Source organism: Poeciliopsis prolifica, unplaced genomic scaffold, assembly GCF_027474105.1.
Source record: "Poeciliopsis prolifica strain line A6 unplaced genomic scaffold, Auburn_PproV2 SCAFFOLD001, whole genome shotgun sequence".
NCBI lineage: Eukaryota > Metazoa > Chordata > Actinopteri > Cyprinodontiformes > Poeciliidae > Poeciliopsis > Poeciliopsis prolifica.
The window spans coordinates 12,268,007-12,281,977 of record NW_026562376.1 but is presented as its reverse complement, the minus strand read 5'-3'; the positions used below and the strand labels follow the sequence as shown (position 1 = coordinate 12,281,977).

Sequence of the window (13,971 nt, the reverse complement as noted above, 5' to 3'; positions counted from 1 at the left end):
TTCGGTGAGCATGTCTGGCTACCGGTAGCTACATCCTGTTTGTTCTCCAGAAACCAGATGTTTGTTTAGGTTTGGAAAAGTTTCTGCTCCCTGGAATCTACACTTGTTACTGGCCCAATTTTTGTCAATTTAAATCAAAGTAGTCGTGTTCAAATGAATAAAACAGCCTTTTCTCTAAAACACTACTGACCTCCGCAAAACATAGAAAAGTGTTCACGTTTGAGAAGAGTTGACTTGCTGTTTCTCGTTTTTACTCGTTTTAGCAGATTTTCGGAGACCATTTGAGCGAAGTGTCTCTTTATACCTGACCCTGACTCAACTCTTTTCATTTTTTTTTTTTTAGGGGGGTAGTTGACAAAGATTTGCGGCACTACCTCAACCTTCGCTTCTCCAAGGGCTCAGTGGACCACGACCACCAGCAGATCATCAGAGACAACCTCTACCTCCGCACCGTTCCCTGTGAGTCCGTGCTCTTCTCCTCACCGCTGCTCCACTCATCTCACTATCTTAATGCTCCGGCGTAATTGTTCCTTTTCCCTCTTTGTTTCTTTTTTAAATAAGATGCTCTCGACTCCTCCCAGGGCCTTTTTTCCCCCCCCTCCTCTCTTTTTTCCCTCCCCTTTTAGTTTTGCCCCAGGATGTTTCCCCTTTATTTCTTTCTCTCCGTCTCTCTCCGTCTATCGCTCCTTCTTTTCCCTCGGTCGTCCGAGGTTTCCACAGCAACCACCTTCTTGTCTGGAGGCTTGCGTTGTCGTGATGCCCTGCCCCCCTTCAGCACACATTCACAACACACACAGAGATGCAAAGAGATAATAACGTCTCTCTTGGAAGTGTTTGGAAAATTTTGGCGTGCTGGAAAAACAAGCCGTCAGTCAGACGCTTCCCGGGTTCGCCATGAAATCTGGGGTTTGTCTTTCTCTCTCTCTCTCTCTCTGCGTGCCTTTTGCTCCGTTTCCCCGGCAGGTCCTCCTTGTGTCGATGCATCGAACGGCTCATGAATCAGCTCGATGACTGGCTGCTACTCCTTGTTCGTGGAGCATGAGTCAGTGGATTCACGGCCGTATTTATTTTTGTTTGGATCCAGTGTCAGTGAGCGTAGGTCAGACTTTTCAAACAAGTTTAGTTTTGGTGTCTTGATGGTTTGTTACTGAATCCACTGAATGATTCCTTTGCTGGTGTGTTGAGCGACTTCTTCCTCTCTCTGTCTGTCATTTTCACCACGTTACATTTTCTCTTGATTTTAGATTTCAGACTCAGAGTGTGAGAACTGAGGCGCCTGTAAAGGTCAGGATGTGATGTCATAACCTACAGTTCGCCATTGACAACGATTTTTCTTTCTTTCTTTTTTACAAAATATACAGTTTGGAAAAGTTTCTGTATCAGAATAATAGTTTCTATGTTTTTATTCCTATTTTTCTCATTTACATTGTTCTTTCTTTCATTTGTTCCTTTGCTCCTTTCTTTTTCTTTCCTTTCTTTTTTCCTTCCTTCCTTCTTCTTTCCTTCTTCCATTTGTTCGTTACTTCTTCTTTCTTTTCTTATTATATTCCTTTCTCCCTTCCTTCCTTCTTTCCTCTTCTTGCAGGTTACATATTTTCATCCAGTCATAAATGTATATATTTTTAGTTTATTTCAAGTATAAAACATTTCAGGAATGTTTTCAGTCTGGAAAACTCTGGGATCTTCGTGTGAATAATGTTTAGGAACCAAGGATACAGTAAGAAAGCAGAACTGCTCTGTAGCTGAGTGAAGTAACAGATCCAACAATACTTTAAAATAAATGATATATTTCTCCATTTAGCTTTTGTATTTAAAAGAAACTAATAAAATGAGTCAATGCAATAAATAAAAAACTTCCAATTCAGGGTTATAAATGTTTGAATTCAGTGATCATTGATGAATTTAAACATCATCAGTGTCTGAAGTAAACATATCCAGTTGAAATGGTTTATGTAAGCTGCAGATTAGAGCATGGCCTCCACCTCTCAGTGTCCTGCATGTTTCAGATGCATCACTGCTGCGACTCAGCAGAATTTAAGGCTGAATCGCCTCTTTTTGTAATTTGGTATTGACAAGTTTTGGGAGTCTGTGTGAATTGTAGCCTCAGTTTCCTGTTCTCTTTGCTGACAGGAGTGGCAGTGTGAATTAATGTTGCTGCAGACCATTGACCTTGCATATCTTGGTTGTAACCAGTTCACCCTTTCTCCTCTGATATAAAACCAGTAAACCAGTGGGACGGTTGAGCTGAAACTGGGGCGATTGGTTTCTGAAATACTCGATGCAAAACCCAGAACACTTTCAGAGTCTCTTTTGTTCTTGTTGTGGTTTGAAATCCAGAAAGGAATCTACATCCAATTTAGATGCCTAAACTAAACCTGGACCAAGTAAATGCAATGTGATTGGCTAATATGTGCCAACCAAGAAATAACAGATTCATTTTGATTAATTAATTACATAGAGATGAATATGTTAATTTTCTTTAACCCAAATATTTATTTGTTACCAGCTTTCTTTTTTTTTTCTGGTTTGCCAGTAAATCTGACATACCTGTCATCTGCAAACAATAGTGATGGACGACTATGCCGCTTTTCCTGACCCACTGGGGTTCATTTTTGCTTCAAAACAATCTGATGTGAAGCTGGAAAAAACTGTTGTTGTGTGTAAGTTGTGCAAAAAAGAGTTAGCCTGAAACCAAAACTAATCAACTCTATATGTCAGTGTAAACGATGCTGCAGCAGCTCAGACGTCCTCAGCGCTAATGTCAACTTCCACAGGCCACATTTCAAAATAAGTATTTTTTCAAAGAAGTTACTGTGAGGGTGCTGTAAATCAACTCCCTCACTCAGACACAATGAGAAATTTGCCTTGTTATGCTTTTATTTTGAAGACTACCTTGTTTCTCTTCAAGGTCAACTTCCTGGAGGCTGACTGGCCTCACGGTGTGCACGATGGCAGCCAGGCTTCACCTGCAGGGAGTTCTCCATTTGTTTTCATTCAATTAATCATCAGAATAATCGATAATAAAAATAATCATCAGATGCAGCCCTTCTTGGAAGTTGAATATGCATAAAAATCTTTGTTGTTGAGCTCATATGTCTATTTATCCAATAATTTATCAGTGGAAAAATGTTTTGAATTGAACATGTTGCCTATTTTGTCGACCTATTGTTTTGATTAAAATGTTAATTCATTGCAAACTCTGTAACTGAGTCACATCACTACCGGTAAAGTTGGTGTGTATACTTTACAAAATTTATCCAGAGTTTTCTTGTCGGAGGAACCTAAAACTCCACTCAGGCACATCTGCAGAAGTGATTTGACTGTTTATTATCCTTTTAGTAATATTTTTCCCAAGGGCAGTCTTTCAGCTGATAATTGTTGTCTGGAGTATGTTGAAGTGTTTTCAATAACAGTGAGGAAGTTATTTCAATATCAGCGATTAAAATCCAGTGTGATAAAGATTCCTCTGGCAGTGACTCATCCGCCGCCACCATTCAGAGGACAGAAAGGTTGTAAAAAAACTTAAGTAGCAACACTCTGGTAATGGTGTACGCAGAAGATTTATGTGTCTTTTGCAGCTAGTTACTGTGTTTAACACCAGTGTCAAATTTGACAGGAGATTTGCTGGAAAAGCCTCCATTTCTGTCCTTCTTGTTTTCTGCCTGGCTCAGACTGTCGACTGTGTTTTAGGCGACGGACAGACTGACGGCCGTGGTAATGAGCATTGGCTGAACCTTCTAACACCTTCTCTCTGCTCATCCTAAAGGACGCCATGTGCCCGTTTTGTTCACATCATCCCCCGTTTTGCAATAATATTTCAATTACAGTCACCTTCCAACCTTTTATTCGAACAGAACAATTATTATTATTCTGTGATAATGTAGTAATTACGTCTCTGTATTTATCTGTCCATCAAGTTGCAAAGCCTATACAGTGTAATGAAGACTCCTGCCCTTCATCTTTTGAATGAATCATTGACTTACCTGTATCTTTCAGCCTTCGTTCACAATCGAGAAAAGTCTGAGAATTCCTTTCAGCATTTTCTAATCTGCAGAAAAAATGTCTGCACTAAAGTCTCCTACTGATTAACAAATGCAGTTGTTTTCACAGTCATTTATAATAAATGAAGCCTTTAAAAGCTCTCATGCGATTGTGATATAATTATTGTAGATTGAAATGACAGTACCGATTGCAGTTAAGATTTATTTATCCAAGTCTTATCGGTTTTCCTTCATCGGCACGTTCCCATCATTCATTCATCGGGAGCTTTTGCAGCTCCCTCAGTGTTCATCCACATTAGGGCGAATATGTTTTTAATATTATGCTGAAGTGTAATAACCTACCAAGTGTTGCTTTCTAGCAGTCCTAGTTTTGCAAAACGAGATATGTTGCTGACAGCTGCAGTTGAGCAGTTTCTACTGTCTTCGTGCACATTTAATCAAAAATCACACCAGTGACATTTTACTACTTGTCGGTTATCTACAAGAATTTAAATTCAAGCTGAACGGGACATCTGGTTGTTAAAATTTGAGTCCAGAACACCACTATAGGACAGGAAATCTGCAGCATTTTTCCACAAGTTAAAACTGTCTCTGAAGAAAAAGTGCAATTCACATTTACAAAATGAAGTTTTCCTCCACCATTCTGGCAGCTAAGCAGTGTCGTATTGGGCTGCGAAAGAAACATCAGAGTGCGCAGATCAACCCTGGGTGTCCCCTGAACATCATAAGCCTCAATTTGCAGGAATTAGTGGGACAGCTGAGGATGTTTCTGCCTCAAAGACTGGAGCTGCAGTTAACAAAGCAGCTCTGAGGTTCTCCTCAGGGTCCAGTCTGTTTGTATTTAGTCTTCAGCTGAACCAGAGATGAGACGCCGCCGTCACAGAGACAGGCGGCGCTGAATGGTAGGAGCTGGATTTACAACAGAACCCAAAAGCAGTAGGCAAAACCAGCATGAATGAGAAAATTTAATTCAACAAAGACAAAATCCAACTTACAATAAAGGGGAATACAAAAATCCAAGCAAACACAAAAACTGAAGAGGTGAGGAGATTCCAGGTGGACACAATGAGAGTGACGAGGCGTGGCAAGGTGACAAAACGCTCTGGCGACAAGTGACAGAGAGGACAGAGAGAGACAGAGGAGCTTAAATAATAGGTAACAGGTGTAAGAGGTTAGAGCAGGAGCTAACAGGGGGGAGAAGGGAGAACAGGAAATCATTCAAATACTAAAGAAACATGATACACTAGAACAGAAGACAACTAGAAACACCAAACATAACAAAAACCCCAAACTAAACTCAAACAACTCCAGGCCCCAACTCTTAATAAATAGTTTTTTCCCCGTCAACCTTATTACAATGTAATAATATTGTTAAACCTCAGTTCCACAGTTCTTCACTGTTCCATGAACAACACTATCACAATTTTTTACATCCCATCAGGCTTTTTTTTAACCATTTCCTCAACACCAGTAGGATGCTTCCCCGTGATAAAGAGGTTCTGATCAAGTTCTGGTGCCCAATTCTTATTCCACTCAGCATTATCTCTGATCTGCTATTACTTCCTCTGTTTTTTCTAACCTCAGCCTTTATTCTGAATGCTGTATGGATCTCTTCCTTTTGATCCATTATCCCACTGAAGTTTCAGCTGGTTTCTGGTTTTTGGCTTTTGAATTCAGATTAAATCCACCAGAGAATATAACAGAAATAACCTTTATCGTCTCCGTGCTGAAATTCAGACGTCCCAGCAGCAAAGTGACGTGCAAATGAAACATGAAGAGTCACAGGGTCACATTGTCTTCTTGTTGTTTTAAATGATGGTGTCAACTCAAATTACAGAATATGATGACCACTTCAAGTAAAGCGTGTAAATAGATGACACTCCATTATTGGCATTTTTGAAAACTATATCCTTTTGGGTCGGGTGCCACCACTTTAGAAATACTTGTCGAAGAGTTAAAGGTTGTGAAATACAGCTTATCTAACTCAATATAGATAACAGAAACCATTCTTTGTAGAAGAGCAGAATGTGACTCTGTTTTAGGCAAGTTTAAGGCTATTTTTGTGTACTTCCATGCCTACAATGTTACAAAAACTGCAGAACAAATCCAGAAATTTAAATCTGGTTAAGTAACAAAAATCTGAAGGAACCCTGTGCTTTGAGTTGGCCCTCTCTGTTAAATGTGAGCATGGTTCATTGCATGTGTTGCTTGACTTTTTGGGAGTCTTACACTCAGTTTAGTCAGGCATCAGAGTGACACAGCGTCAGATGGCTAACTAACCGGTGATGGTGGTCCTGAACGCTGCTCTGCGCTGCCCGCCGGGGCTGTTTGTTGTCGCGGATTGAAGCGTTTGACAATTACTGTTTGGTTTTTTTGTTGTTTTTGTTTTTTTTTCTCCTCTTGTCTGCAACGCTCTGACCATGCTGTCAGAGTCGGTCTGTCAGCTTGACGAGCAGACGCCACTCTGCATCACAACATGCTGTCAAGGACGTGGGAGGAGGTGTGTCTGGCTGTCAGGGAATCTGTATGCGTGTGTGTGTGCGTGCACAGAGCTAGAAGGCTCACATGCTGACATCAACTGCATCCTGTTATGTCATTGGGCTCAAGGATAGCCTGCTGCACCCCAAACATAATGAGCCTAATGTAAGAATGTTCTCTTTGATACCAATGACATGCTGCAGACTTTGTATTTTAAGCTGCTGCGGTTGTTTATCTGTGAGTTGGGGCTTTTCTTTTTGCACATGCACTTACCTCTCTTTGAGCGCAGATGGCAAAACGGTTGCAGGATTAACACTCGGAGGACATTCCCAGGTTAGAGGTGTCTGAAGATGTGCTAAAGAGTGAAAACTGACTTACAGTTCCTTGAAAAAGTATTCTTATTCCCTTGATTTTCCACATTTTTCATTTTAATTCAATATATGTTATAGGCCAGCACCAAGTAGAGCAAACATATGAAGTGAAAGGAATGTGTTACATTTTTTTTTCTCTGTGCCCCTCTGCTTGGCCACCCGTAAATAAAATCATATTTACAAGTTGCCCAGCTAATCATTATTCTGAATCTCAGTCTTAATCTCCTCATAAATCCTGGCGTTCTGTAAAGGCATCATGAGGAACACAACAGATAAAGCCAACATGGACAAAGCTTTTAGATTTTGTGCAGCAGCATTAAAGATACACGACCCAGATCTCATAGTGCCTTGCAAATTAGCAAATTAGCTTAGCTTGCTTTCCATGCTGCCAAGGATCTTAACTTTTCTGGTGATGGTAATGTGGCATCTTCCAGCTTCACCGATTCTTACTTTAGTACATTTGAACTAACCTTTTCACTAAAGGACAAAACCAGCTGATTATTTTGGCTAATGGCAGGTTTGGAGGAGCTTCAGAGAGTCTCAACTCTGGTGTGAAATCATGTGACAACTATTAGAAAAATTATGGAGTTTATGGAAGAGCGATGTGAAAAAAGCAATTCTTGAAAGAAAGTTTTGTTTGCAGTTTGCAGCAAGCGAATTAAGAGATACTGCGCACACATGGAAGAATGTTTTTTTTTTTGTTTATACATGACTTAATGCATGCTGTGCCACAAATACTGCACAGTAGGCTGAACACAGTACCCCCAAACATGGCGGGGGCAGCATTATGCTGCAGGAGGATGGGAAAGCTGATGAGATGAGAGAATTCAGCAAATACATGTTTGAAAGGCCTAGTCAAAGTTCAGACTGATATCAGATAATGTTCTGAGACTGACTGAGGTGGGCTAAATTGCAACACAGGTCACAATTTAAAGATTTTTAGTTGTAAAAATATTCAAACTAGGACTCAATTTCCTATCTCTGCACATTTTCTCAAACAAAATCCAAATGAAATGCAGTGAAGTTTGTGTTTGTAATGCGACAAAATGAGGAAAAGCTCACGAGACACAAACATCTTTACAAGTTACTGCATGTGCTGGAACGGTAAATGTGGAAACGTTTTACAATCATTTAGTGACTATATTGCTGTGCTTTGGGACTGAGATTCAACCCTTTATTTAAAATTTTAGGGAATAATTGCCCCCTTGAAGGCGGAGAGCATCTTCTGTTCCAAAGTGGAGATCAGACGATTAAAATGAACTGAAAGAATAAGAAAATCAAAGAAAAAAAAAGGGTAAAAGAAAGAAGGGGATCAGAAAACAGACTGTGGGGGGAGGGATGGTGATAAATGTAGACATGAGCTTCTTTTACTCCTAGAAGATGGAAAAGGGGAGAAGACAGGCAGAGAGGCAGGAAGAAAGAGGACAGAAAGTGTAAAACAAGAGGACGGAGGCTGTTGGGAGAGCGGACGTGCTCCGAATGGAGGGAGAAGGCAGATATGAGGGAGTCTCGTAAGTAAATCCCAGGAGAAGCATCTTCTCTCCTGCTCTATACGCAGAGACATCAGCAAAGAGGCTCTATAAATAGCCTGAACAGTGAGCAGCACATTTCTGTACTCAGATAGCCTATAAATACATGCAGCTTCTGTCGGTTCACATCCAGTGCTCTGGACTCCGGCTGCCCGGCAGCTCTGCAGCCTCTGACAGGGAATCCTCCGGTGGAGACACGGAGGAGGGGCACATAAAGATGTTAATGGGGAACAAAGCCAGGATGCATAGGATGGAGATCGTGATGGCGTATGACGCACGCGTCTGATAATGATAGCAGTAATGAAGATGACTATCATAATGATGTGAGGAAATGATGCGTGGAGGGAGAAAGGGACCTTTATAACCCTGATGAATGCATGATATTTTAAAACATACTGTTAATTTTCATGCCAGCTCTATTAGACAGAGCATTCTACCTTAACGATTAGATAGTAAAGTGATAAAAGGCAAAACATTAAATACTATTGATATTTAATAAAATGCACATTTATACTTGAACTTGTCCTTGTGACTTATTTAGCTTGTCTCGAGCTAAATAAGGAAACATTTTACGGGGAACAGTTTTGTCTTTAACAGCTGCAGTTTTCTTTAGAGATTCTTTTATCTGGTTTAATTTTAACGTATCAACGAGCTTGGATGCTTTGGAAAGTTCCTCCTTATCTTTTATTTATTTTGATTTTGTTCAAGATAGCAGCCTTTCTCTTAAATCTTTAAATCTGATTTCACTAGTTTTTCTTCACTCTCCCTGAATTTTTTTCTAAAATTAGACACTGGACATTTCTTTCTACTACCGAGATAAATAAATTATTAAAATTTGGAGGATACCTCTTGAAAGAAAGTCTAAGCTATATTTTCCTATTTAAATCTAACATTACCGTGTCTTTTGTTTATTTAAAAAAACATTCAAACCGAATAGAAAAACATTAGTTTAGCATGAAATATGTAATACAGTAGAATACAACACAAAAACTTTCTTTTTTGTGTTGTGCATAAACGCATCAGACAAGCAACTGGATCATTTTTCAGTTTTATACCAGCATCTGTAAAAACTACCAACAATATTACAGTTTAACACATGAAACAGCATTTTACTAGCAATAAGGTGATCATATGAAGTTGAACTGTTAGCAAATAGTCCACATTAAATCCTTTATTTGTGTGACTTTTCCATTTAATTCATGTAATAATCAGACACGGTACATTTGGTTGATTTTGTTTGACAGACTAACACAAAGTGATGCAGTGAAGCGAAAAAAGAATAAAATATTTTCGCTAAAAATAAACTTGAAAGTGTGGCATTCATTTACAACCAGCCCCCTTCTCCCTGAGTCAATACTTTCTGGAACCACTTTTCATTACATTCGCTGCAAATCTATTTAGGTTTCTACCAGCTTTGTGCATCTTCAGACAGACATTTCTGTCCATTCATCTTTTGCGAAACATCTCAAGCTCAATCAGAGCCGAGAGTCAAGAATATAGCAGAAGTTGAAAGCGAAGTTGAGTAATTAAGAGATACAAATTAACTCCCTTCATTTTAGATTTTTATTTGTAAAGATTGTTTAAAACCATGCATGTTTTCATTTCCCTTCATATTTATGAACTATTTGTTTATGACAGAAGAAAAATTCAAGATGCATGAATAATTTGATCAGCAGCAGCACTGATCAAGACTACGTAAAAAAATACATCAATCTTTTGTGTTGCACTGATGGTAACATTAAATCAATCATTTATGTAAATATGTCTTTATAGTGATCAGCTGTAAATGTGTTAATGCAACTGTTTTAAGTTGAATTTATTTGATTTTTTTATTGCTGATTTACTGATGTCATACCTCATAAAGTTTGATCATCATCTACATCTTAGCTAGCAAAACATTTTGAACTATTTACTTCATTTCTGTTTACATTTAAAAGCTGTCTCCATCTTGTCAAAGCACATTAATGGACATCCGTCACCAGGCTGCAGTTTTCCTTGCTTGCCTCTGTCGTTATTGCATTCATGCAAAATATTTTGGCGAACTGACTTTTTGCTATAAAGCCGTCTTAAAATTGGATTCATTATACTGTTGATGTGAAAGTCAAATGGACACTTGCTATAAATATGCTGGGCCAAAACCTGCTGCTTCAAGCCAACAGTCAGTCAATGCCTATGTAATTATTTCCTCAGCAAAGGAAGCTGTCATATTTACCAGATTCCTCGCTGACAGTCATTTTAGGGACGCTAGTCATGTTCATAATGGTTCAATGAGCTGATAAAGATACGATTCATTCCCTTTGTGTTTGGCTCTGTGGGAGAGTTTATTGTATGTGCACAAAAACACACGGCACTTATCTGTGGATGTCTCTTTTTTTTTACTCCTGTTGCATTGATTATTCTGTTTGTGTGCTGAGATTTAATAGGGCGGGCTGATAAATGAATCATTTGAGTGTTACATGCCGTTCTGTGTTGCTTCTGTACGCATGTGTGTATGAGAAGAGAGAGAAAAAGAAGTACATCATCCCCCAGGGACTCTTCTTAAAGGGGTGATTTGCCTGCTGGCTTGCTCTTGTTAAAGGCCTGCCTGACATGCTTTGATGTGGTTCTGTGCTCCCTGCAGTTTGATTGGCACAATGGATTAATGTTGTTGCACAGATGAAAGAGACAGCGAGGGGATTTCATGAAACGAAAATCGCAAATATTGAACGTGATTAATGAATTTGCATTGTTTGCAAATTGCTTTCTATCTTAAATGTCTGGAAAAGTGATGTTTTATTTCTTTTTGGCTTTTCTTTAGGTCGATGCTCTCACTCAAGCTGAGTATTTATCTTCACACTTCTCCACTCAGTGTCAGTCTATGATTAGAGCGATGAGTCCCTATCATGGTCAGTCAGCAGCAACACCTCTGAAATCCTAATTGCTTGCTGTGATTGGTGTTTTCTTGCACACACACTCGGAATACCAACTCGTGTGTCACCATGACCCGCTCTGTCGTCCTATGTCAGTCACTCAGCTCTACAGACTAATAAAGATGCTTTTCAGGCTATTGCGGCTGATTTCCTTCGCCACAGGAGACACCTCAGTACAAAGGTAATTTCTCAATGTCACCCCTGCTGGTTACATCAAGCAGCACTGTTGTGTCTCAGGTCAAGATGCTGGACCAAAACATTAAGCTTTTTTGAAGCCGAGCTTGGAAAGGGAATTACTCTTGATCCTGATTAAAGTGCATTTTTCATAACTGAAGATTTCTACTAAAGGCTGAGGGATTCTAACTAGATTTAGCTTTTTGTTCATAGAGGAAGAATCTTTCCTGCAAATAGTGATGTAATGGTGGTTTAAAGGTGTTTTTTTCCCCCACAAAATCATTCTTAGATAATCAGATCTATTGTCTATTTTCAGCTCCTTTCTGATTTGTTTTACAGCGTCTCGTCGCTTAAGATCCAAATAAGCTGCTGGCCGCGCCCCCAACTCACGTTTACAGTGGCGACAAACTGATGCACAATTTTATAGCCCTACTTCTTTGAAGGGCGTAAGTGGAACCTCCTGCCTGACAGCACAGAGTATGGAAACTGTTATTTCAGTCTTACTTTGTGGAGTATTAGTTCTAAAATAGTGCACAGTAGGAAAGGTCACTCTCTGGTTTGCCTGAAGACTGCAATTTATCTCCATGCTGACTTCAACTTGACTAAATCTGAGAGCATCCTCAAACCAGAGCAGGGATTTACATGGGGAGGTGAGGCCTGCAGCTCCAATCAGAGTCAGACCTGTCTGCTTCAACACCAGTTGAATGACTATGAAGTAACCAGGTGTGAGCTCTCAGTGGTGAGGCTGTGACAGTAATTGATTGTTGTGCAAGGCAGTGACCTGTAGCTACGCGCAGGAGAAAATGCTCAAACTGAGAAGCAGAAGCTTGTAACACCGAGCGGCATGTCTGACATAAATATTACTTTGGTGCAGCAAATGTAGATGTAGTTGCTTGTTACGATGGCGAGTCTGTCTCCCAGGCGGTGGTGACATGTCAGCGTCGGAGTGTTGCCATGTCGCACCGCCGCATCTGCAACTCGGACTTTGTAGTGTAAATAAGGATGCCAGTATGTGAGCTCAATCATACCTTCTCTGCAGACCTGCTGTCATGCCTCACATCTGCCAGCTGGGGTGGAGGAAAGACGGGATGGAAAGAGAGCAAGAGAGAGGAAGATGAGAGCATAATGAGGCAAACAGGAGAGTGGATTAAAAAAGACAGAAAAAGGGAGTAATGGGGACAGAGAACACCTACAAATGGATGGGAAGAGAATGAGGTAAATTGGAAACAAGAGGAGGCCAATTTAAAACAGCAAGACAATTAGGCAGATAGACAGACAGACAGACAGACAGAGAGAGACAAGGAGACTGTCTGTCCTCCTCTCTGCTGTTTTTACTCTGCTGCTTGCTATGCCATGAAAAAGATTCCTGGTAAACAAGCTCACGGTTTTAAAGACCAAACAATCTCCCTCTATTTGATTCTTTGTTTTTGTTAACAAAACTTTCCTTTATTTCCAGTTACCTTTGCTAAAGATGTTATGGTAGACATGGGCTTTTATACTTTCTTTGCAAATTAGGATTCGTTTAACGCTTGGTTGGTAATTACAGTTTTCAGGGTCTGCAGAGAAAGACACAAGTGAAAGGAAACATTCACTATTTGCAATTTTTCTGATGCCACACATTTAAAACATATTTTTAAGCAAATGTATTTTACTCGAAGATGTACCCAAAGTGAGCTTGACAGACTCTACAGAAGAGTTTGGCCTGCAGCTTTAAGGGTTATACAGTTCAACCCTCGATGCATTTAAGGCCGATTGGATTAGGGACCCAGAGGAATCTAGGAGTGGTTTTTGTTTACTGGTTCGCAGACTTTGAATCGAGCAAGGCTAAAGAGGAGAAACAAGAAGCAGCCTGTGCCGATTCAGCTGAACAGACATCTAACCAGACAGTCTGTTTGCTGCTGCGACATTTCGCTTCACGTTCATTTCACACAGGAGACGCGCGCTAATGCGTGTGTGCACCTTCATGTATAAAATCCTCTTCTGAGCCCACCTGGGGATTATTGTAAAAGAGCGGCACACCTGTTCACCTCTTGGAGACTATTTTTAGTCGCTGTTGGATTTTGGTGTTACAATAGACTTTGTAATAAATCCAGTGAACTCCCAGGACAGCCTGATGCCGGTGATGGATGAGATGCTGTGAGAGACTGAGCTAGAAGCCTGACGTGGGACCGACTGCATCCAGTTTTATTCATTAGAGTTTGTTACGCACTCCAATTACTGTTCAATCGCCCCACGTATTCGTACCGCAAATGTTTTACACAAAAGCACTTTTTTTTTTGTCAGTGAATCTCAGGGCTCTAGAGGACATAATTATGTCAGTAGATCTGTGTCGAGCTACAGAGCCCTGAGATTCTGTGTCTCAGAAAGTATATATTAAATATACTTTAATATTACGTATTAAAGTATATTAATACTTTAATGTAGATTAAAGTATTAACTTTTAATATAAAAGAGCCACTTCTCTGTTCCCACACGTACTTGTGCTGAGACTGTATTATTGGACCGCCTC

The 13,971-nt window shown here is 40.0% G+C and overlaps 1 protein-coding gene across 1 annotated transcript in view; it reads left to right on the top strand.

Annotated features, from left to right (window-relative positions):
- Positions 1-13,971, top strand: part of magi2b (membrane associated guanylate kinase, WW and PDZ domain containing 2b) — a 94,649-nt gene that overhangs the window by 21,404 nt on the left and 59,274 nt on the right. The window contains exon 2 of the mRNA XM_055040329.1: positions 344-459. Within this exon, the coding sequence (XP_054896304.1) occupies positions 344-459 (116 nt within the window). The remainder of the gene's footprint in view (positions 1-343; positions 460-13,971) is intronic.